Source organism: Neodiprion pinetum, chromosome 4 (genome assembly GCF_021155775.2).
Source record: "Neodiprion pinetum isolate iyNeoPine1 chromosome 4, iyNeoPine1.2, whole genome shotgun sequence".
Classification (NCBI taxonomy): domain Eukaryota; kingdom Metazoa; phylum Arthropoda; class Insecta; order Hymenoptera; family Diprionidae; genus Neodiprion; species Neodiprion pinetum.
In genome coordinates this window covers 41857428-41879749 of record NC_060235.2, presented here as the reverse complement: position 1 = coordinate 41879749, position 22322 = coordinate 41857428, and the positions used below count along the sequence as shown (strand labels likewise).

At 40.2% G+C, this 22322-nt stretch overlaps 4 protein-coding genes across 8 annotated transcripts; 2 read left to right on the top strand and 2 right to left on the bottom strand.

Moving 5' to 3' along the window:
* Positions 1-6101: 6101 nt before the first annotated feature.
* On the bottom strand, positions 6102-13645 carry Opa1 (Opa1 mitochondrial dynamin like GTPase). Of its 2 annotated transcripts, XM_046621149.2 has the most exons (18): positions 13361-13645; positions 12580-12823; positions 12156-12291; positions 11799-11930; positions 11159-11203; positions 10311-10397; positions 10059-10216; positions 9797-9960; positions 9394-9658; positions 9053-9244; positions 8748-8932; positions 8466-8627; positions 8192-8379; positions 7894-8108; positions 7507-7764; positions 7148-7348; positions 6834-7038; positions 6102-6748 (listed from the first exon to the last, which is right to left on the bottom strand). In XM_046621149.2, the coding sequence occupies exons 1-18, from the start codon at positions 13387-13389 to the stop codon at positions 6684-6686; spliced, it is 2931 nt and encodes a 976-aa protein (XP_046477105.1). In that variant the 5' UTR covers positions 13390-13645; the 3' UTR covers positions 6102-6683. The 2 variants fall into 2 exon arrangements, with proteins under 2 accessions (XP_046477105.1, XP_046477106.1); XM_046621150.2 differs by lacking the exon at positions 11159-11203.
* A 363-nt stretch (positions 13646-14008) lies between these two features.
* Positions 14009-16574, top strand: LOC124216116 (uncharacterized). 3 transcript variants are annotated; one of them, XM_046620266.2, is made up of 5 exons: positions 14009-14204; positions 14530-14716; positions 14933-15103; positions 15191-16201; positions 16257-16574. In XM_046620266.2, the coding sequence occupies exons 2-5, from the start codon at positions 14543-14545 to the stop codon at positions 16446-16448; spliced, it is 1548 nt and encodes a 515-aa protein (XP_046476222.1). In that variant the 5' UTR covers positions 14009-14204; positions 14530-14542; the 3' UTR covers positions 16449-16574. The 3 variants fall into 3 exon arrangements, with proteins under 3 accessions (XP_046476222.1, XP_046476219.1, XP_068991130.1); XM_046620263.2 differs by having other exon boundaries at positions 14526-14716; XM_069135029.1 differs by lacking the exon at positions 14009-14204 and adding an exon at positions 14236-14415 and having other exon boundaries at positions 14526-14716.
* Positions 16539-18802, bottom strand: LOC124216118 (RNA-binding protein 48). Of its 2 annotated transcripts, none has more exons than XM_046620269.2 (5): positions 18514-18802; positions 17864-18054; positions 17549-17737; positions 16848-17369; positions 16539-16755 (listed from the first exon to the last, which is right to left on the bottom strand). In XM_046620269.2, exons 1-5 carry the CDS (start codon positions 18616-18618, stop codon positions 16665-16667), a joined length of 1098 nt encoding a protein of 365 aa, XP_046476225.1. In that variant the 5' UTR covers positions 18619-18802; the 3' UTR covers positions 16539-16664. The 2 variants fall into 2 exon arrangements, with proteins under 2 accessions (XP_046476225.1, XP_046476226.1); XM_046620270.2 differs by having other exon boundaries at positions 18498-18776.
* Positions 18803-18926: 124 nt separating this feature from the next.
* Positions 18927-21528, top strand: LOC124216117 (E3 ubiquitin-protein ligase RNF14-like). Its single transcript, XM_046620267.1, has 4 exons — positions 18927-19078; positions 19218-20213; positions 20367-20534; positions 20651-21528. The coding sequence occupies exons 1-4, from the start codon at positions 19076-19078 to the stop codon at positions 20879-20881; spliced, it is 1398 nt and encodes a 465-aa protein (XP_046476223.1). The 5' UTR covers positions 18927-19075; the 3' UTR covers positions 20882-21528.
* The last annotated feature ends 794 nt before the right edge of the window (positions 21529-22322 follow it).

Sequence of the window (22322 nt, the reverse complement as noted above, 5' to 3'; positions counted from 1 at the left end):
AGCGACTTTTCCCTCGATTTACCCGCGCCCCGACGTTCGCTCGACCAAGTATTCCACCACCCTTCTCACACCCCACGTCCTCCGTTTCTCCATATTTCTATCTTCCTCATTTTCCTATATATACATATATGTACATGTACGCTGCGACCCGGTCGCTAAACACATCCTTTTTCGGAACGAGGCTGATCGGCGAAGCGAGTAAACCTCAAGACAGTCGGGCGGTAGTTCAATTTCTTTTTTTCACTCTCGACTGGATTTTCAGAGGACATCCCGCTGGCGGTGCATATCCGAATCAGCTGTATCAGGTTTAGGGTTTTTGGGTTTTATCTGCTTCCTTAGTGCATGTCGGAACTTCGAAAGGAATAGCTGTATAATATGCTCCTTAAACTGACGTTTGTCAGATGTCCCTAACCCAATGTATGTATGTACGTACATGGTATAGGATACAAATTTAGACAATCAAAACAGACTTGTGTAGTTAGAGATCAAGTGGCTACAAGAAAATCCGAAAAGTTCAGCCCGAGTAAAAAACTTCCAACATAAAAAAGGCAAGAATGACAGAGAGAGAGATAGAGAGAGAAAAGAACAAGTCTGCACATTTACCTTATCAAACACCCGTAGGTATAATACATATATTCCTGCCTGTCTTACGTCCCAGAGAAGCTCATGGCAGGCCTTGCAAGGGCAGAAAAAGCGAGGAAGGCGATAGTCACTTACCATACAGATTAGGTAAAGGTGCTCGGTGGTTGGCAGAAGAAGAATTGCTAAAGCCGGCGACGTGGTCGGGCTAACGGCCCCTTACAGTCGGCTCTAGCCGCGACGAGGACGGCACCCTCCGAGCGAATAAAACGGGGTGCATACGCTTACAAGCCAACGATTAACTGTAGGTATCTATGTCCCCGAGCACACCAATACGCATGCAAATTGTCTCCACACGGGGACCGCGCCGGGTGGCCGTGCTTTGCACGTGTTCAGCACTGCGCGTGCAAGTAGGACGATTCTGGCGGTCTTCCGAGGTACCGGAGGCAATTACTCTCTGGGGCGACCGGAATTATCCAATATAGGATATATCCCGTTGTAAATAGGCTGCATCGTATCTCTGGCAGAAACCGTGGTGGTGGCCGAAGGTTTTCTCCTAAGCTGCTTCCGGTTGTCACACTACATTTTCAAAAACGGTCTTCGGAACGTCTGTAGTTAAGATCGGTGTAACCGGTGATTTTTCCCATAGATATATGCATATCGAATCGAAAGGAAAGGCGAGAAACGAAGTTGGACGACCACTCCGACATTTGAAGACGTTGGCTGTATACACGGCGAAAGTGCAGATATTCAGTGATATGCAGGGGGTGCCGAATACGGAGCTTGGATAGACGAAATATCTGTTATAGCCTGCAGCGGAGATTGTCTTGAGTTTGCTCCTTCCCATCTGAGGTCAGACATTCCGAGTCTCTGCAGTAGCTCGATGAGGCGTGGGAACCTGGGGGCAAACCTGCACGCCTCAGGATGGCCGACTACCCGCCCTCCACCCGCAGGGCTTACATTTAGAAAATCCTGCCCAGACTAATCACGCGCCCGGAGCTTGTGCCTCGGCAATTTCCAGACTCGGCTAGGTCCTTTCTTTCTCCTTCCAACTCCGGGATCCATCGATTTCGCCCTTTGTCGGTGATCCAGTTCTCTTCGCTATAAGCAGAACTCTGCAAGATTTTACCAAAAGACACTGCCTCTGTACCGCAATCTATTCCAACTTTACAGGATGTGCGGATACCGTGGATGAGAAACTTTGGTATTAAAATATGAGGAAGAATTATATGGAAAATCACTGAAGATATAGCAGCAGTTCGGTGGACAAAATAATTTCAGCATATGGACTTGGCCGACCGTTCGCTAAATGAAGATTCCAGAAATTTTCAGAACCGCGGACCCTGAGCCAAAAAAGGGCGAAATCAATACCCCTGCTGTCGCTCAAGTCCAGGACTCTCCCCCTCCTCCTCTTCCTCCCGCCTCTCGCAGACTTTTTCTGCGGATAAGCGGACGCGTTGGCGAAGCGTTCGCCGGTTCTTGGGATGAACGGGTGCCGGAGTCGTGCTGCAGAGCTATTATTACCTCAATCTCTATTCTCCGGTCGAAAGGCGCGCCAAGGATCTGTCGGGCGGTTCGCGGAGGAACGGACATCGTGAGGGAAAACTGACGTGACTAGGCGCGCCGCAAGCAGGACTCGCGTCTAGGCCAGGCTGGGTATTGAGATCCAAGGTGAACCGGTGCGAGGATCGGCAGATTCCCGGAACGAATTCATCCGCCCGACCCGCCTGGTCCGACCTACTTCGCAAATTCCTTCGGGTATATAAGGAACTCGGCGGAGGTGAAACTGGTCCGGGTATACATAAGCCTGCGGGAATAGTGTACGTATAACACACGTGTGCAGTATAGAGGCTTTGCAAGACACTTTTTTCTCCCGCCTGATCCGGCGGAGGTCATCGCTTTTTACGATAGCCTCGAGCTGCATGCTGCTGAGCTTGTAGACTCGAGGCATAGAACTACCGGCCTGTGGTTCCGCTCTGGGACCATTTATCGTCGATCTGCATGGTTCCCATCTCAGCGGTGAGACCGAAACCTGATTCCAGTGAACCTATCTCGATACTGCAGATTCAGAATGTTGTCGTCAGTACTAACATTTATAAAAAAAAATGGAACTCTATTTTCAGAACATGTTAATAAATTGCTTAGAGTAGGTAAAAAAAAAAACAGTTGGAACTATTCAAAACTTGGAAAGTTTGCGAAGCGTGACAATTTAGGCAGGGTTTATCAACTTTCTTTTGGTTTTTTAATATTAATGCTGAGACAGGAGAGACTGCGAAGCATCGGCGTCCCAGGCCGATTTAGGACAAGTCTGGGGCACATATAGGTTGACGTATGGACGGCTTGGGACTTCTGCCTCGTCCCTCTTCAGCATCCTTTCGCTCTCTCTTATCCACCTCCTTCCCCGATTCACGACCCCCAAGCACGCGGTTCCTTCCCGAGGGAGAGCGAGGCTTATGGTAATGGTGCGTAATACGATCTGATTGCGTTTATGACGAATGGCAGAGCGCGGGTCTAAGGGCGGGTGGCCCGACACAGAGGAGGGCTGAAGGGCGAGGAGCGAAGGGTGCGCGATACGCGGGGACGCGTGTCGGACTTGGGAAGGAGCGCGGCTCTCCGCGCTCTCCATGGTTTATAACGAGACCGCAGTTCAAGTGTGGCGGGACGCCGCTGAAGCGAAACACGTTTTATAACATCGTTGCGGGTGCTCGTATAAGTAAAGAAAAATAAAACTAAGAAAAAAAAAAAACCACAAACCACAACATTTTTTTACTTCAATATTTGTTCCGCATATCTGTACTACTTTCAAATGCGTCTGTTTATTATTGAGGTGAACAGAATTTTTGTGTACCAGCTTGATTTCGTCAGAAAAATGTATAAGATTTATGAAAACTAAAATATCCTGTACCGTTTCGACGGTCAAATTACCTGGTTGACGTCATGATTGCCTGACCTATCAAGTTGCCTGGTGGAGATCATGCGCTGAATTCATTATTCACATTTTTAAACTTTCTACGATTCATGTTTCTCTATTCTCTTCCCGGCTCTCTGGACCTTCTTTAAGTTCTGTACTAGTTATGTCACCCTAGGGAGTCCCTAGGGGGTGATCGAGGGGATAGTCGCGTCTGTATCGAGCATCCGCCGTATGTATCGGTGATGCTTATGTGCCTAGTATCGCACGTGAGAGGCACGTGCGCCGAAACGCCGGCGTTGAGAAAGAATAATGGTCGATGGCGATCAGCTGCCAGCGAAATGCCACAAACAGGAGTAGGATTCAAAGTTCAGGAAAAGCGATAATCGCCCGGAAAGACGCCTGGTCGCTCTTGAATCGTCATTCCGACGCGCTCAGCCCTCCGATCTCGACGCTCGATAAGGTGATGATCGATGATTCGTGGGCTTTGCCACGGTTGTCACAGGCCAAGATGCCTAAACTAGTGGAAAAACGGGAAGTAGTCGGACAATCAAGCGATTAGGCGTCTGGCGAGAGCGGAAAGTGGTAATACACGGTACAAGTACGGCAGGTTCGAAGTTCAGTGCGAAAGTAGTAAGCGGCGTTATGGTAAGACGCATCCGTTATCGCGTCGAAAAGTAGAAGGCTACCGTACGAGTAAGGCACAGGTAATAACGCGCATTCGAGCGCCTAAGGGCAGGCAATTACAGCAGCAAACGTCGCCTTATTTCATGCAAGACTGTTGCATCCACAAAATTCAGGTTGTTGGCTTCCAGGCGCTTCCTTCACTACTTTCTTATGAAACGAATAATGCAAAATTATTCTCGCCATATTTTAAATTTCTGTATAATTTATCTCGTTTTCGATCTATATAATGTATACGCAAGTTCATCACTTCTGATATCTGATTGATTGTGTCTTTTTCAGTCCATATGCAAAACGCAGATATTTTCAAACATTCTTTGAAATTCCTTTCATCAACTAGTTACGGATATTCTTCTTTGATTTGCGATTTAGAACATAAATATACACGCAATGTCTCTTTGCTTTGTACGCTCTTGGTCTCGTCCTTTACGAGATCCCTCACCTCATTTTTATACCCGCAAGGGAATTGATCATTCACAGCAGTGACTACCCTCGCTTCGTCGCTTCATCAGGCTCCCTTTACGGCCGTACAGTTACAGATACGATACTTATGTCTAAGAATTTGGATTTGAATCCGGGAATATTCATGCCGCAGGGAATACCGATTCTTTTTTTCCACTTCCGTTGAAATAACGCATAATTTTTCATACATCCAGTTGACAACGACAACGTGGCAATTGGTTTTGACAGTATTATTCATACTAAAGTCAGCTCGTTGATGATACTCTGAATTTCTCATTCGTTACTACGACGAAGGACGATGAGTTACTGCACGCGTCGAGCCGCCATGGGAAGCCTTTCAACGAAATTTGCACGAAGAACCAAGTGTCGATGTGCTGAAGTGGGGTGTGGTGCGAAACGAATTTACGTGACTGTGGAGCTCGTAATACCATCTCCATATACCATCTCGGGCTCAACGGTCGCCGCTGTCTGCTCGGTGAAATGAAATCCATAACTACCTCGTAAATTCTGACCCAAATCGCCTCGGAATTATCGCCTCGACGGAAGCAAAAAAAAAAAGAAAATTACTTTCATTCTCCGCCACTGTCTGGGGTAGCACCCACATTGCTCCCCATCGATCTGGAGCTGCGATGTAAAATTTAACGCGAATTCATTCTACATATTTCTATATCCCCTCGTCCCTGCCGCATTAGATCTGTTACTTTAGACTGCTAAGGCTAGTCTCAAGCCACAACTTGCATATCCGATTTCGATTTTAAGAAACTGGATTTCGAACAGCGCTTGAGAGATCGCCAATTTTCCAAATGTTGCATACTTAACCCATCAAATGAATTTTTAAAACTAAAAATAGTTACAAATACGAAAGGAAGGAAAAGCCGAGTTTAGACTCGATTAGATATTGTCGATTATTCTTCAAACTATGGCAGTATCAGTTATATTTTTACTAGACATTTTTACTAGACATCACATAAGCTTGCGAGACTTCGCCCCGAGTTACGAGGAAGTAAACTGGATCAGAAGACAAGGGTTTGTTTGAGGTACTACGAGAGTAGACGAGCGGCGGAATATGAAGCGCTTGTCGAAAAGTGCTTGAAAGCATTTTGCAGTTTTTTTTTGCATAAGTGTGCGTTATACTGTCGAGGTTTATTTATCGGTCGAACTCAATTTGCAAACTCCCAAGTTGAAAAGATACGCCAGTTTTTGCTACGCGTAAAAAAAAGATAACGTTGAGCATTTTAATTTCTACTTTTCTGGGGAGACTATTTAAAGATTAAAAACTATGTTGAACTACAGTTATCACTTGTAAATTTCAGTAATTCAAAAAGTCCCAGCGCACTGATTACTGTTATTACACGTTTATCGCATGGACACAATTTCTTTAGAAACAAATTGCTGCTTTTTTCAATCAACCATTCGTTGATTTAATCAATCCGATTAGTTGATTACGAAGCATTAATTTTACGTCAAGTAGAATGAGAAACATGATTTATTAGCGTATCTAGTGATCTAGGTGATACAGCGACAACAAACTCATACCTGAAAACGGTAAAGCTTCACTGTAATTGAATAATTTAAGATATTTTATTATCATATTAGACGACCTGTGTACATCGCGCAGCCTGTTCGGTAACCACGTATTTTCCTAGCTATTCTCGATATCGGTTAAATTAATTTTAGACTTTTTTTACACCATCCCGGCAATTGTAATGAGCGAAAATCTCTTCGTTCCAGTCCGGTTTTTGTCGCGTATTGTCAGGCATCAGGCGAAGTCATTCATATCGAGAAAACACCGGCATGCTCCAGTTAGATGAAAGCTTGGAATTCGGTGGAAAAATGATAGCGACGCCACCTCGCCCGAAGATACAGATATCCACACGCGCTTCTCATTCAGTGAGCGCTTCGAGAACGGTCAAATTACCGCAATTGATATAATTATACTAGACTCTAAGCACGCACACAATTGTCAAAGTCTTCTCGAGCGTCGTTGAACGCGTTTCACAACTTCGGATTATCGTTGGTTCAATTTCACTCGCTTCTTAGCCTAATCCTTTCACTTCTCCTTGTTCAAAGCCTGTATAAACTCCTCTAGCTTCTCTTGGATCTGTCGCACTCGCTCTGAAAAGAATTTAAAATATACACGGTGAAAATATTACAAAAACATGTATTACAATCACCGCCCAACAGCGAATTAGAAACATACTTAATTCTTCCGCCAGAGTAACACGTCTTCCGGTCAAAAGTTTTTGCTTTATCTCAGCATCTTGGCTATAATCTTCGAGTACGTCTTTGATTTCTTTGTCCAATCTACGCGCTTCTCGGTTCATCACTTGTTGCCTAAGCGCGTTAGCAGTCACCTTCAGCATCTGTTGTATGCGCCAAAACAGCACCACATCGTTGCACTCCACCTATTAATGGCAAAAATACCTTTAAGCATCAACTCAACATGGCCAAGAATCAATTGAAAAAGAAGGTATTGCATTGGTATATGTCAATTGTCACGTATTTGGCACGCACTTCGTTCTCGTGACCCGTATGGTAGAGATAGTATCCCTTTCTACAATCGTAAGCTCTTGCCAAGCTTTGCTGTAGGAAGAATCTTCTATAGACAGGATGCCACGTTTCCCTGATGAACTCATTATCCACCTCAATGCCGTTACGTTGCAAGTTTTTCCTCACTGCCGTCAACTCGTCCTGCGTCAAGGTCGGTGTGTGCTTCTGGAAATAGCAGAAAAATTTGTTTACCAAGTGCGAATTTTAAATATGCAATAATCTCAATCCAAACAGATATCGAAAAATAAACTAAATAGCTCTTGGTCCCAATATCATCAGATATTAGACTTTGCTTTAACTGAAGATTTAAACGATCCGGTTACCTTGTCCGAATAAAGAATCTTATCCAGCTCATTCTTAACGGATGTTCGTTTCTGCTGTTCTTCTGTTTGGCTCTGCCAGTACAACCAGCGTTCTTTTCGTCCAGGGCCGAGCATGTCATTTAAAATATGTTCAGTGCTTTGTAATTTTTCTTTCACTGACGTCTCTAAAAATTTGACTGCTTGGTCCCAATCTCGTTTGTCATTTACACTCCGATCCTCGAGAGTATTCAACTGGATAACGCGTAGCATTTCGGATGCCTGAAAAGTGAAATAAAATATAAGTTTGCTGTGTCTTAAGGTATTTTTTTTTTTACTATACCTACATTTTCGGCACTCTATCACATTCAGTATCGTGAAACGGCATATTGAAAAAAAGTTTCACAGTACCTTGTCCTCCCAGGAATGCCTCTGCATCGCCTCAGTGACAACCGTATTCTTCAAATTATCAAATATGTCGTCATGGTCAGGGCTAAGCTTTGCCTGGTTCATGAAGTGGTAGAACTCGTGCTGCAAGCTTTCCCAGCCACATTCAACGCTTCGCGCAGGTAACTGCTGCTCAGCCCATTGTCTGAGCTTTATATCAACAGTCGTGTTGAAAGTCCCTATAATCAAAGAAGTTATTTGGTTATAACATTCACAAATTTTTCAAATCTCTTCACCCCACAGAAGGAGAAGTTTTTCGAACCTGGATTCCCGGTCTGGGCTGCGGGCATGTAGATGTTTTCGAAAACGTGCATGCTGACCTTTTCCCAAAGACAAGACATCAGGACTTCTTCCCAATGCCTCGGAGACACTTGAGACAGATTTACTATCTCATCTAAGATTTCACCCCGTGCTTTCTCGAACAGTTCATCTCTGTCGAGCTCTCGCAATCTGATAACCATGAATGATATCAATAATTTTAATATAGACTCGACCTTGTTCTGAATGCTCTCTATATATTTTCTTTTTCACATTACCTGGGGAAATTGTTCTTCCATTCAGTTTCTAAATTAAATCTAGTGGCTTTGAAGGCATCGGCCTGTTGTTCCACTGTTTCTCTAACCATTTTCCAGAAGCACTCGGCCACTGCCAAGCTTAGATTTCTGGTAGTCACTTGACCAGACATCGCTAAACCGTCTCTGTTAGGTAAATATCAAATTTATTACATAGGTTGAAAACGTTGATACCTTAGAAATCAGATGGTGAGTTAAAGATTTATTTTGATTTCTAGCTTTTTTTTCGTGTACTGATAAACTTACTTAAAGAGCTTGGAGTTTCTGAAAAATCGTTCCTCGTAATCTTTGATGGTCTGTATGGTGTCGTCTTGTCGGCCACGGCCAGTCACAACAGCAAAGTATCCCAACGCCTTCATGGGAAACAGTTTTCCAGCCAAAATCTTTCGGAGTCTATCTGGATTTGTCAAATTTTCTTCCGCCAAATCGACCTGCAACAGTGAATTCGATTATTTCGATTGAAACAAGTAAAGTTTGAACGTTGGGTCACTAATTTCGAGCAACGAGCAATTAATTTTTGCCATACAGAGTTCAGAATAATAGAAGCTTGCCTTTGTGAGAACGAAGATAGTTCTCTTTCCTGTAGGATCCATTTGCGATACGAGATCTGTGACATTGCTTCTCTCTGCATCAACAGCACCATCTTGTATGCAAAGTATAATGGCATTCGGATTGCTCATGTACTGTTGGGTCATTTGGCGAATTGAATCTCGAGTATCTTCCGACATGTCGACCGTGACTGTCTGTTGCAAAGTATAGAATATTTCCGGGTTAATAATTGATTATTTTTCGCCTTGAATGGAGAATTAATCCGGAATCCCAAGTGAACTGAGACGGCGTAATTGTCTCGATAAATATTCATGCTATTATTGAGATAAAATGTCATTCTTACGCTAATGATTCCAGGCAAATCAACTAGCACCATGCGCTGAAGACCAGGTCCCTTTACAGTCATTGAAATAACGTCATGACTGACTGTCTTCCCATTTTTCACGCTGTTTTTCATACGCAGTTCCACTTCTTTTCTTAGCTCAGCTAATTCGGACTCTTTGGTCAAGTCAAATTCCCTAGAACTATCTTTGAATTGTGCTATATGGTAAGGACCTTCGCTTAGAGTCACTTTAACCGGCGCTCTTGTCATCATTTCGCCACCACCTCTGTTTGACAAGTAATAAACAACTACTTAAATGAAAGTTGCTTTGAATTAATATACTTTCATGTTTTCACTTAATTTAAATGGCATGCTGTTACAAACTTCGCAACGTTTAAATCAGAAATTGTTAGTTTAGAAGCACCTGGGGAAAATCCGCGCCTGCGCTATCATTTCTAGAACGGATGTTTTTCCTGAACTCTGATCACCGACTACTACAACTCTGGGCAGATGATCGGCAGTTGAGTATGTGCTGTCATAATCACTGAGCTCATCAAGAACATCACTGTACATGTCAATCAGTGACTTCTGAAAGGTATCAACAATGTTAACAAAAGATGAACAAAAACCGAACGGCTCATTTTTTCCTGCCCCGTTCTCTGGTTCCATCAATATTAATTGATTACCTTGATTTTGCGATTGTTGAGCTTTTGATTTCCGCGCAGTAACATTTGTTTGCGTAGCTCTTTGTTTTCCCGCTCGAGCCTCTCTAGTTCACGTTGATACTTGAGCTGTATCTGCATTACCTCTTCCTGCATTGCATCTAGCCTTTGCTGTGACGTTTCTAACATCCCAATAAAAATGAGGATTTGAATTATAACGGAAATGAATATTAGAATGAATAAAGATGGTATTTCAGATACACAAAGAACACTTACGAGCTTTTCTTCGCTCCTCTTCGATATTTTCGTTGATCAATGGACGAGCAAATGCTACAGAATTTTTCGACAATTCTCCCTTGGCATCTTTTGATAGAACAAATATTTTTTTGAGCATATCGAATAAAGAAATTTTGCGAATACAGCAATCATGAAAAATGTTTCAAAGAATATAAGAATTTTCCGTACGTATGCAGTGTGATTCAAAAAAATGTTCCAATCTTCGGGTATACAATCTGGATACTCTGAGAAATTTTTTGTAATACATTTATCATATTGAGCATGAATAGATTCGATTGACTCCAGTGTTTTGCGGATTATCATATTTATTTTAAATGACATCATTGCATAGGCATTGGAGTTGCACTATTTTAGGGACAATTTAAAGATTTTGGTTCATACATGGAATATTTCTAAATTACAGAAAAAAGTTGAAGTCTGTGAATTTGGAAAGAAGCCAACTTTTTGGATGCATAGAATAACATTGGCATCTATCAAAAAGTTGAGGAAACTTCTATACTGGTAGGTACCCTAGAATCTGGTAAATTGTTCAAGCGAAAAAGTCTTGACCTGGTTCATAAGATAAAACGACCTCTGGTTTTATAAAAGTTGGTAGAAGAGTACTTTAAATAGGTGTAAGTCTTTGGGGAATCACAGTTGAGCTGAGAAAATATACGATGTTGATGGGTGAAATAACATTCTAAAGTAGTGCGACTCTGCCGTGCTTGAAAACACTATAAAAAGAAATAATTCACAGGCAATATTAGATTCACAGAATTGACAATAAGATCTTACGTTGAAAATAAACAATGTACAATAGATAGATAAATTGCCAAGTTTTTACACACCTGAATAAACTTTGTTTGCTACCGCAGCGATTGCTTCGAACACACCTGAATGGAAAAGAGGAAACGATAAATTAATGAGTAATGCAGATTATATCCGAGGCAAGTGGTACGAACGAATTAACAAATCAGTCCTATTTGAAACCAGGAAATGTCTTAATTCGTGACATTTTCAGAGGTTTGAGAACAATGTCTCATTTCTCGAACGAATGCCTGTCACAGCATAATCGATTCGAAAATTTTGAATCCTCGTTAAAAATAGGGTGAACAAATAGTGAACTGCAAGCCAGCTGATTATCTTAATGACGACAAAATTTCTAGTCCTAACAATTTACTTATCTATTGTAAATGAATTATTCTCAAGTACGATATACTCTTGTGCAAACTCGTGATGGTTACAATGCGTTCAAACTTAAAAGAGAAATAGATGTTAATTGGATTGGTAATGGACGATGTAATGGGTGAACGAAAAATAACGAGATTAGTCTACGGACATGCAATGATTGATGAACTGCCCAGCCAGTCGAAGAGCCTTAAGTTTTTAGACTCAATATTTCTTGATGGTACAAGCGATGCTTTGGAATTAAACACGAGGAGAGGAGCCAGGAAGACCTAGGACAAGAAATCCAATGCACGGACTCACTCTTCATTGGATTCTCAGTCGTTGGGGCATCTGGTCGGCTCTCTGCTGCTTTGATAGCGTCGTCCAGCCTTTGGTTAAACCAGTCCTTATATTCCCTGTACTTAGATTCTCCAAGTTCCTTTATACGTGGGTCTATTTTTTTTATATCGGGTTCATATTTAGTCTTGGTTTAGCACCCTTGTCATCATATTTATGTTTAAGAATTTATTATTTTTAACCAAACAGGGCTATTTCTGATCAAGAATTTGAAAACATGACGTCATTGTCAAGATGACGTATCTTTATTCTTTAATTGAACACGAATGTGGAATTTAACTACGGTACTTAAGTACGCAGAAAATGTGAGAAATGACTCACCGATTTCTACTTTTTCCGAGATGTTGTCCTTCATTGTTAACAGCGAGCCACGAAAGTCTTGCCACTGTTGTTCGGTTGGCATGAGACTGTCCACCCATGTCATGTCAGGAAGACCTTCTTTCCATTGTTCATATTTCTGTGATACCAGAGTGGAAATATTAGATTTGGCAAATACTTGATCATTAACATCAATTTATAAAGTTCATGAAGGGGATGTTTAACATTTGTTATAACTTGGTACAAGAAATCATTAAAACACTTGAAAAAATAATGTCACCAGCCGACCCTGTGGTTCATTAATAATTTTCATTGATATGGCTCAGTTCTATATCTATCTGCTTCATCTTGACTTAATACCATACCATAAACAGTTTGTTAGAAATATTGAGAGCATCAATGTGGACTGGAATTAGTTTCTGGTTACCTTTTGTAGAGTAATGCCTCCGCCGACGGCTCCTCCCAGCACCAAGTATCTAAGTTTAAGAGCTCCTCTGAGAACCTTAGTGATAATCATGGCATAGCCACGGTTTGAATAGATCAAATATCGCGGCTGTGGCGCAGCTAACAGTGGCCTGCTTATCCGTGCGATCTTCCCGAACATGAGACTCCGGGAACTTATTGTAGATATGGGATGCCGTGAGGATTTTGCTACGAGGAGGATTCCGTAGCTGTAAATTAGGAACAAGAAATAGTGATTTGTTAGAATTGGAACAGTGAATCAGTCTTTCATTAGAAACGAACAGAATTAATTTGGTACGAAGTATAGAAGGAATTTAAAGATGGGATGGACATCGAAGATTTAAGATCTTCACTGAAATGGGTTAATGGAATCGAACGAATTTACCTTTGGAAGTTTTACAACGACTGATAAAAACGAATTATAACTGAGCGAACCGAGCTGATTCAGTTTAGAACTGAATTTATGATAATTAGAAATCGTGATAGTTTAAAATTGATGACTTAGATCTTATTCACCGGAATAGTCATTCGCCGATAAATACATTGTACGTTTATACAGAAAATTAGACTGTCTATCGGTGCTTGGGCGTATTTGACATAACCTATTCCAGCCTGGACGAAATTTACGGGCAACTGATCATATGACAGGATTAGTGACGAACAACCGTCGGAGTGAAGGAAACAAAAAAAGAGAAATGCGCTTATATGTTAAATTCCTAAATTCTTGGCAATTCTGCTGTTCTTACCCAAATTTTCCGCATAATATCTGCTTCATGTTAACTGACTTTTTGAACTTGGAATAATTACTTCCTATTGATCACTGGAGTAAAGATACACTTTCACGCCGACATACATTGAGTATCAAATCACTGTTGTAAAACATGTATAAAACTCGTGATACTCCGAATCATTATTTTGTCATAATTGCTGATATCTGCAAAAGGACGTTGGTTACGCGGTCGAACTTTTTAGGATTTTCCCGAATTTATGCTGGCCTTGAAGGCTATTCGGCCTTCTGCTTGAACCCGAATTAAGTTCAGAACAACGTCCTATAGGAGATTTTTGGAAGCTCAAGAGTGCGCAACTTCATTCGCCTATCTTGAATTTGACGTTCTGAACTATGATGACGACTAGAGTACTCTTGGATATTCGTATTACTCATATTTATTTACAAATAATAGCAAAAGTATATGTGTTCAGAAATTTTTTGGGCAGTCGGGAAATTCATCTGTGTTTTTTTTTACTTCCTTTTACTACAAAATGGCATGACAATCGTACTAATTTGCGAAAATAAAATAAATACCCTCGAGTACTCTAGAGAAATTTAGACTAGGGAACTTAACAGTTACAAGTTGCCAGTAGGATTTAGCTCTAACTTCAGCCATTAGGAGATTTAAATCAAAGAAGAATAACTGTTGTGAAGAAAGACTTGTAGGACTGTAGCTTCCAAGGACGCATATTTTAAATTCAGTGTTTATTGAACTTCTACGGAGGCTACGAAGGGAATACGACCGCAATTAGGCATTTGATTTTCTCACCTGTATGAAGTAGAGTAACACGCAGAAATTAAAAGTTTTCTATTTCATTCAGGTAATTATATCTTCCATAAGCATTCGTCAAAAAACCGTTGACAAATCGACCTCTCAGTCAACGGTACTTTCAGTTTTCGTTAAACTGTCAAATAACTCGTTGAAGTTACAACGTTTTGGATGTCATTTTTGTGTCACAGTTCATCCAACACTCCAAAAAATTTATTATTCACCCAACACTTGTCTAAAATTCGACAGACCTTTACATAAAAGTAAATACACAATTCGTTTACTTTCTTCCAACTGTTTCCAATATGTGACATTAGAAAGAAAAACTTTAAAAAATACGACCGTGAATCATAATATGATTGGTACTTTCAAGTAAGAATCAAAGCAAGCATGGGGAACTTTGCGAGTAAACTGTTGGGTCGCTACGCAGAGGAAGTAACAGAGTCAAAGGCCAAGTCTACATGTTCAGAGGAAACTGCCCCCTGTACTCCAGCAACTGTAAAAAAAACAGTACCAATGGATCCGAGATCAGCTTCAGCTGGTATTCCTCGCACTCCAATTGAAGTATGATATAATATATGAGAAATGATCTTGTAACTAATGTGGCGGAGACATATAATCAACTATTCTTTGCCACATTTAGTGATGTAATAGACGCAGTCATAAGGTTTTGTCCACATGATTATACATACATTTGATACCTTTTTTTGAGAAATGAGACGAAAAATTTGTTAAAAGTGCCAGAATATGTATCTAATTCTAGTGATTTTGACATTCAAGATCATTTACACACCACCGACTACACAAAGACGCCCGATTAGTGCCATACCACCGTACTTGCAAAAAAAACAATATCTAGAAACTGACTTTGATGATATTGCCACACATGCTCCTCGGAAAGGCTCTCCCACAATGCCACCAGCTACTGGCATTCTGTCCATCCCCGATTTGGTAATACAACCAAAAATTACAAATGTTTAGTACCGAATTAGAATTTTTCATCCTATGTATTACTAAATTAAAATATCACTATTTCAGAATGGCTCGCCAAATGTCAATAAGATGAATCGACCAACTATAAAGGTCGTTGCTGAAAGCCCGTTAGCTGCGAGGCAATCACGGGATACTGATACACTTCTCGACGAATTACGCTACAGAATTTTTGGACTCGATCCTAGGTCACCTGCCGCAGACTTCAGCAGAACTCCGATACTTTCACCTAAATCTATAAGACGTCTGAAGGCACGATCATTTGAAAATCTTAACAGGCGTGATAGTTACTTAGAAATGAATATCCCAAGCCAGACGAGACTATCTTACTGTGAAACTACCTCGAAGGATCGCATAGTAAAAGTTCTTGCATTGCCAGACATTGCGTTGAACCAATGCACAGCTTCGAGCTTGCATTTGTCAATAAAAAATTTGGATATTTGTGATTCCGGCAGCACCAGTTCAGACACAAGTATAGAAACTATTTATGGAGATTGCGATGAAGTCACAGTTATACCCAACCCAAATGTTAAATTGGGACAAGACGTACATACATTGCCTGTGGCGTCCAGTTCAAGCTCTAGTATCGAGGTGATCGACGATTATCAGGATGTCTCTTGCCCAGCTCAGGCTGAAACAGAGGATTACCTACATAGTCCAGCAGACAACGTTAATCGCGTTTTATCTATCGCCACAAAAGCCCATGAAAAACAAAAGTTAGTTACTGAAGTTGAGAGAAGAGTTTCTGTTTGGATGGACTCTATATCCTCTAAGGTTTTGGAGACCCAAAACTGCAATGTACCCGACGATCTAACACCAGTACAAACTGATGTAAATTCACTACCGAATGAAGAGGTACTGATAGAATTTGATGACAATGAGATAATGAAACCCAAGATAACTCAAGCTACAAATGTACTCGATGAAACCGAAAAACCTAAAGTGACGAGGCTGGAGATGGCAGGTCGAAAAAATAACAATCTCGAAATAGATAGCAAGGTCTTCTTTCAGGAAAAGATATTCACTCCCGACGGGAAGAACATTAACCAAGCACCAAAGGTACTAAACTAAACTTCAAATTATTCATGATTCTAAAATTGAATTCTGCTTTTAGGTACGCACGCCTCTTGGTAATCGATCGAACAATCATGTTAAGGTGAAAAACATGGCCATGAAATCCCCACAGCAACTACTTCGAGGGAAAGTCATGTCTACTAAACTACATCAGGAAAACACGCCGCCGCGTTCAATAAAATCAAAACTTAACAGTACTCAGTGGGATCCCGATTCTACTTTCCTTATTTAAAGAAAAAATAGACTTAAAAACCATTACAAAACTTTGTGTGTGTAGTTCATTGTTTTAGATTTTATTATTGTATTTTAATTATAAGGATGGTAATAACTTCAATGAATTTGACAATAAGTCCTATAAACTGTGTATTTATTAAATTGAAATAAACTATTTTTATACCCTTCGAACTTATTGTGCAAATCGATAAATATTTGTGCGTCACAATAGTGCCTAATTTTTTTTCATCGCTTTTCTGATCTGGGACTTTGCCGAACTTATAGAAGACTGGAGATCTGGACTAGGTTGCAGCAGGCTACTTGTACTGCAACAGTTTTAAAAAAACATAATAAATTAATCCTATGATCCTCAACGTTGTTTATATTCGTTAGTAGCAGGTAAAAAGAATTCACTCACTTCGGATTTTTCAAGACAATCCGTTTTTTACTTTTCTGCTCTTCAGGCAATAGTTTAATTTTAATGCTACTTTCAACCTTCTTGATATTGATAAACACTGTTTTATCTTCAATACTGTTTTGTGATGGGGTTGTTATCTTCGCCATATTCCGTGTGTCTATTATATACGGTCTTGTAAGTTTAACAAATCTTCTCTCCTTGATATTTTGGCCTTTGTAGTTTTTATGCTTTACAGTAGCTGATCTACTGGAAATATTTCCCGAGCTCCTTGTACTAGTGGCAATCAGAACAGCATCGTTTGGCTGATATGGCGCAAATAGCTGTTCCTGGTCAGGCAGTGATTTACTACTGTGTGGCAATGGGCAGTTTTGCGGTATGCTTGGTTCTGCGACTGGTCGCGGATCAATTGACCGAGGAATCCCATCGTATATTGATGTTAGAGATTCTCCAGGATATATTTGACTAAGGCGATCTTCGGTCAGAGGCAGCGCAGGTGTTTTCTTCTTTCGATGGTACTGATTCCTGTGGAAAAATTAATGTTTGATGTAATTAAACTCAATGCATAAAATATGGTAGACTTGCATGCTATGCGCAAGTTTTTTTTCCCAATCACTGTTTTTATTGACAATAATAATTACGGTAATAGAGAGATTGTCTAAAAGTATTCTTGCTCTACTACTTCTCTAAATTATTTGCCATACTTAGGGGTGAATGAGTCTGTTTCTGGGTTTGCTAGATCTTCCTGATTTCTCTTTATCCGGATAGCGATGTCTCTTCGTCGTTGAAGTAGTTTGGCTCTTGTTTCAGAGATACTTTCTAATTCTGGCGCATAGAATACATGCAGCAGCCCTCCGTAGAAGTTCTTACCATCTATGAATCGCTTGGCTATTCTGCATGACAAAGAAATCAAAAGAATAAATAAACGTAAGATCCATCATAAGAAAATAAGAACAAGTTCAAAGTGTAACTTTGATCAAATCAATTCTCAAAATAGATTTGGATAAACATTAAAAAACCTGGCACTTTGAATCCGTCCATAATGCACGTGATACGCCTCGGTGAATTCTTCTGTGGGATACTCTGGGACAAGTGAGACTTTTTTTACATCTCCGTACGGAGATGCAAGCCTCCTTATCTCCTCACTGAGCTGTAGCTTAGGCACACCACATATCATCAGATGCTGAGATTCGTTGTTTACAGTATATACCTGTTTACACAGAGCTAGGGTGTCAAGGAAATTTGGCGGCATAATTTTTTTAAAAATAAAATGTGATCATCTAAATATCAAGTAACAATATGGTCAACAGATAAGCAATAGACTTGTATAATAATTGAGGCACATCGACGCGATGAACGAAACAATCCCTGATTTCAATTCTTCGCAAGCTATTGCAGATTACATACGAAAAATGGCATTGAATAATCAGGTAATACTCTGGAGCAATATTAATCTTTTCATAGTTCGATTAGATCGTCTCGAACCAAGGAGCGTCAAAATTTCTTAACATAATGTCGAGACATAGCTTGTATAAATTCGAAATAAAACTAAAGTATTATTCGGTGTATGATTAAACTGAACCTAACCTAACCTATCGGATGTAAATCAAACGACAACTGGGCGTAAACCGATTTTTATATTGTTTAGGATACATCTTCGTTTTGCTACCTTCACAGCCGTTAATTTTCTTCCTTGCCTGTACGTAGGTCTCGTTACGCACAATTCTTGTTGCTCGTGATGGGCGAGCTTCACTATCGCTCGGTTTGCCGCCATTTTTGTTTATTATTTTGATAGAGCGGCCTCAGCGTTCCTGACCACTGACACTGATACTGGCTTCTGATTATGATAGGATAGCAGTGTAGGATAGTGATGGCATTGTATATAAATTTCTAAGGATTGCGGCCTTATGGACTTTTGGGCGTTGGTAAAAGGTCTTGGAGGGTGGGGAAAAAATTGCAGTATTCTGTTGTACCGACTCGATTTTACATTGAGATCCCGCAGGACAAATCGGTAGGTGTTGGTAAGCAGAATTACCCCCAAACCTACTTAGACGCGGCAAACCATTTAAATGTTAACCCAGAGCTAGCCGTCTTTAGATATCTTCAGTCAACGGTGGTGGGCCTTGAAATCGCAGGAAGCGGACAGTCAGGCATGGTCAGGCAATTGCAAAACAGTTGAGGCGTCGGTGGCGCGAAAGTCTAGTATTGGTAAACAAACTGGTAAAGGAAACATGGTACGTAGGCGACTTTTTTAAAAATTCTTCAGACCGCAACATTTACGCAATATGAATTAACCCGAATTTGATTGCCTGTAACGATGTATCCGCGTACCGTTATTCTTACAACATGTCAATCCGTAATTTTATTCCTAAGGAAACTGACAAAGGCAGGCAGGAGGATGAGATCGCGTCACTCGCTGAGATCTACGAAGCAGAGGAGTTTTTTCGCATCAAAAAAGAGGATTCTGGTAGTGCAATAGAGTGCAGGCTAAGCGGGCTCTTCAGTCTGCCAGAAAAACTACTGAAAGTGAAATACTTGAATCTTAATGTGCAGGGCAAGTGTCCGTCGTTGCCCTACTTGAAATTTTTTGTACGATACCTGCCGCCTGCAAATTTGTTTGTTACTTTCCCCCCCAATTATCCCTCGGAAAATCCGCCAAGTTTTAAACTCTCTGTCTCTTGGCTACCCGTCTGGGAAACTTCACGAGTTTGTCAAAAACTTGACGAGCTGTGGTTAGAGAATAAGGGAAATGAAATTCTCTTTATATGGATGAATTTTTTGAAGTTTGAGCTCCTCAGCTTTTTGGATATTAGATATTGTCTTGACGTATCTTTGATATTTACAGCTTTTGAGGAGCCTAAACAGTACTTAAACTCTGATTTGCTTAGCCTATCTGATCCCAGAGCGTTTAATGATCACATTTTTATGAACCCTAAAGCGTATCTGATAAAGTATGACGTTTGTCGTCATCGCATTCACTTTCACAGCAGTTTTTACACATGCAAAATTTGCTTCAGCGAAATTTCCGGTCGACATTGTTCAGAAATAACGAAATGCGGTCATATTTATTGTAAAGATTGCATGAGGCAATATATCAGCTTAAGAATAAGTGAGGGAAAAGTTAACAGCATCTGTTGTCCTGAACACAAATGCAACACAGAAATAACGCCTGATCTAGTTAAGGAACTTGTCTCTCCTGAGATTTACGAGAGATACGAACGCCTGCTCCTAAAAGTAACCCTGGACTCGATGAGCGACATCATTTACTGCCCACGTTCAAGCTGTCAGTATCCAGTCACTAGAGATGGAGAGGACACTCTGGCCACTTGTGCAAATTGTTTTTATAATTTTTGCGCTTTTTGCCGTAAGGTACAGTTTATAACAAAATTGAATACGACAGGTTTGATTACACTTTGATAAATGATTGGTTCAATAAGTATCTTATTATTTTGTTTACACTTGATGTGCAATTCCTTTCTCCTAATGGCAATATTTTATCACTAGGATAATTATTAATTGCAGGTGTATCACGGTGTTGCTCCTTGCGCAATGAATTCTCAGGAACAACAGAAACTCATCGTCGAGTATCAGACTGCCAATCATGCAGAGAAAAAGCTGCTGGAAAAAAAATATGGACGCAGACAGCTACAAATTGTTGTAGAAAACCATCTTACTAATTCCTACTTGATGGTAATTTTTATTGTACTTTACTCTTGATCAAACTGCCAACCAAAATTGATTTTGGCAGTCCTCTACAATCTCTTTCCTTTGTATAACAAAGTAACGAATTATACATGTAATTACAGGAAAATACTAAACCATGCCCAAATTGTTTGGCGCGAATCACTAAGACTGAGGGATGTAATAAGATGACTTGTGGTCATTGTCAAGCACACTTCTGCTGGCTTTGCGGAGAGCATTTAAGCGGACCAGATCCTTACGAACACTTTCACAATTCGGAAGGCGGTACTTGTTTTCTACGGTTGTTTGAAGGTGTGGAGATACCACAAAATATATTCGAGAATGACTTTGAGTAAGAGGAGTAATTAGAAGAATTTTCTGTTTAATAATTTCCCCAAATTGCTGAAGAGTCCGAGATAAGCTGTAAAGAGCATTCATCGGAAGCTTTTGGATGAATTGTACTAATATCAGAAAATTATCAGATCAAGAGAATATGTGTCTTTTAGTTATTTCTTTGTTTGTTTTTTTTTTCAATTTTTTGTTCATCATAGGTTTACAGAAAATAATTGCTCAATTTTTATTCAATAATTTGGAAATTAAGAATTGTATTGTGTGTTGTATTGTACATCTCAGAGTTTTCTCCAGAAATTTCTGGGATCTGATTATCATTGAGGGTAGAACCCGAATCCAAATAAATTTAATAGTTTAATAATTACAGCCCAGTCAAAGGTTTAGCTATATATGCTTTGCCGAAAGCATAATGAATTCTGTAATGTACTCTAGAACTAAATTTTTCTACTATTAATATATTAGTTATCGTGCGTAGTGCGTAATGACAATAACTTTGTTTCATAATTGTCACACATTTCAGGGATTTTGTAGTATATGTTGTATTTTATATTTTTATACATTGCCTAAAAATAAGCGAGCACATTTCAGGGATCTCATATTTGTACCTAAAATTTTTACTTTGTACTTTTATGTGTCGTCTAAGAATAAATGAGTTGGGTTAAAAAAATGTTTCATTGTCAAAGTCTCTAGAGCAATCGTTAAATGATGGTTTTTAAAGACGGCTAGCCTTGTACGGACTTCAACGTATCATTAAGAGGCGCTGAAGGGCGGCGGAAAAAATTCAAAGTACCAGAAGTTAGTACGATAACTGCAGAAGATTGAAATCGGTATTGCGCCAATACTACAGATCACGTTTTGATCCATTCCTAATCAATTTTTGCTCTCTTCGCTTCGATATTTTCCGCTTTCGATTCATGGCGGTTTTATTTGATTGTATGAATTTTCGACTCGATTAGAATCATGTTCAAGGACACGTTCAAGGTTCGTCCAAGGTAAAGAGACGCACGTTTGCACTGGGATCCTTCATTATTCATGTATGGTAAATTAAAATTTCATTTGATACCGGTGAGACATATAATATGATAAGCCGACGTGACTGGTGATCAGAAACTGGTTCTCCTTGCAATTCAGAATGGAATGCCAAGGGGGTGCATTAAATGTTTCCTAGTAGCAGTTGAACCAAATTTAGGCAAAAATCATGCAATGATTTCATCGTGAAATCGCAATAGTAAATTCGTAGAATTCATGCCATTTCTTTATTTTTGCATCAAGTAAAAATACTTGGAGTTTTTTCGTTCAGAATAATGTATGAAATGGGACTGTTGAGCACTTTTTTGTATTTGAGATACGTGGACTTTGATATTTGGTGTATACGTCAACGTCGAAATCGACTAGGGCACCCCTTTAAATTACAGTTTCATTCCACTCCTGGGGAGAAAAGTTGTC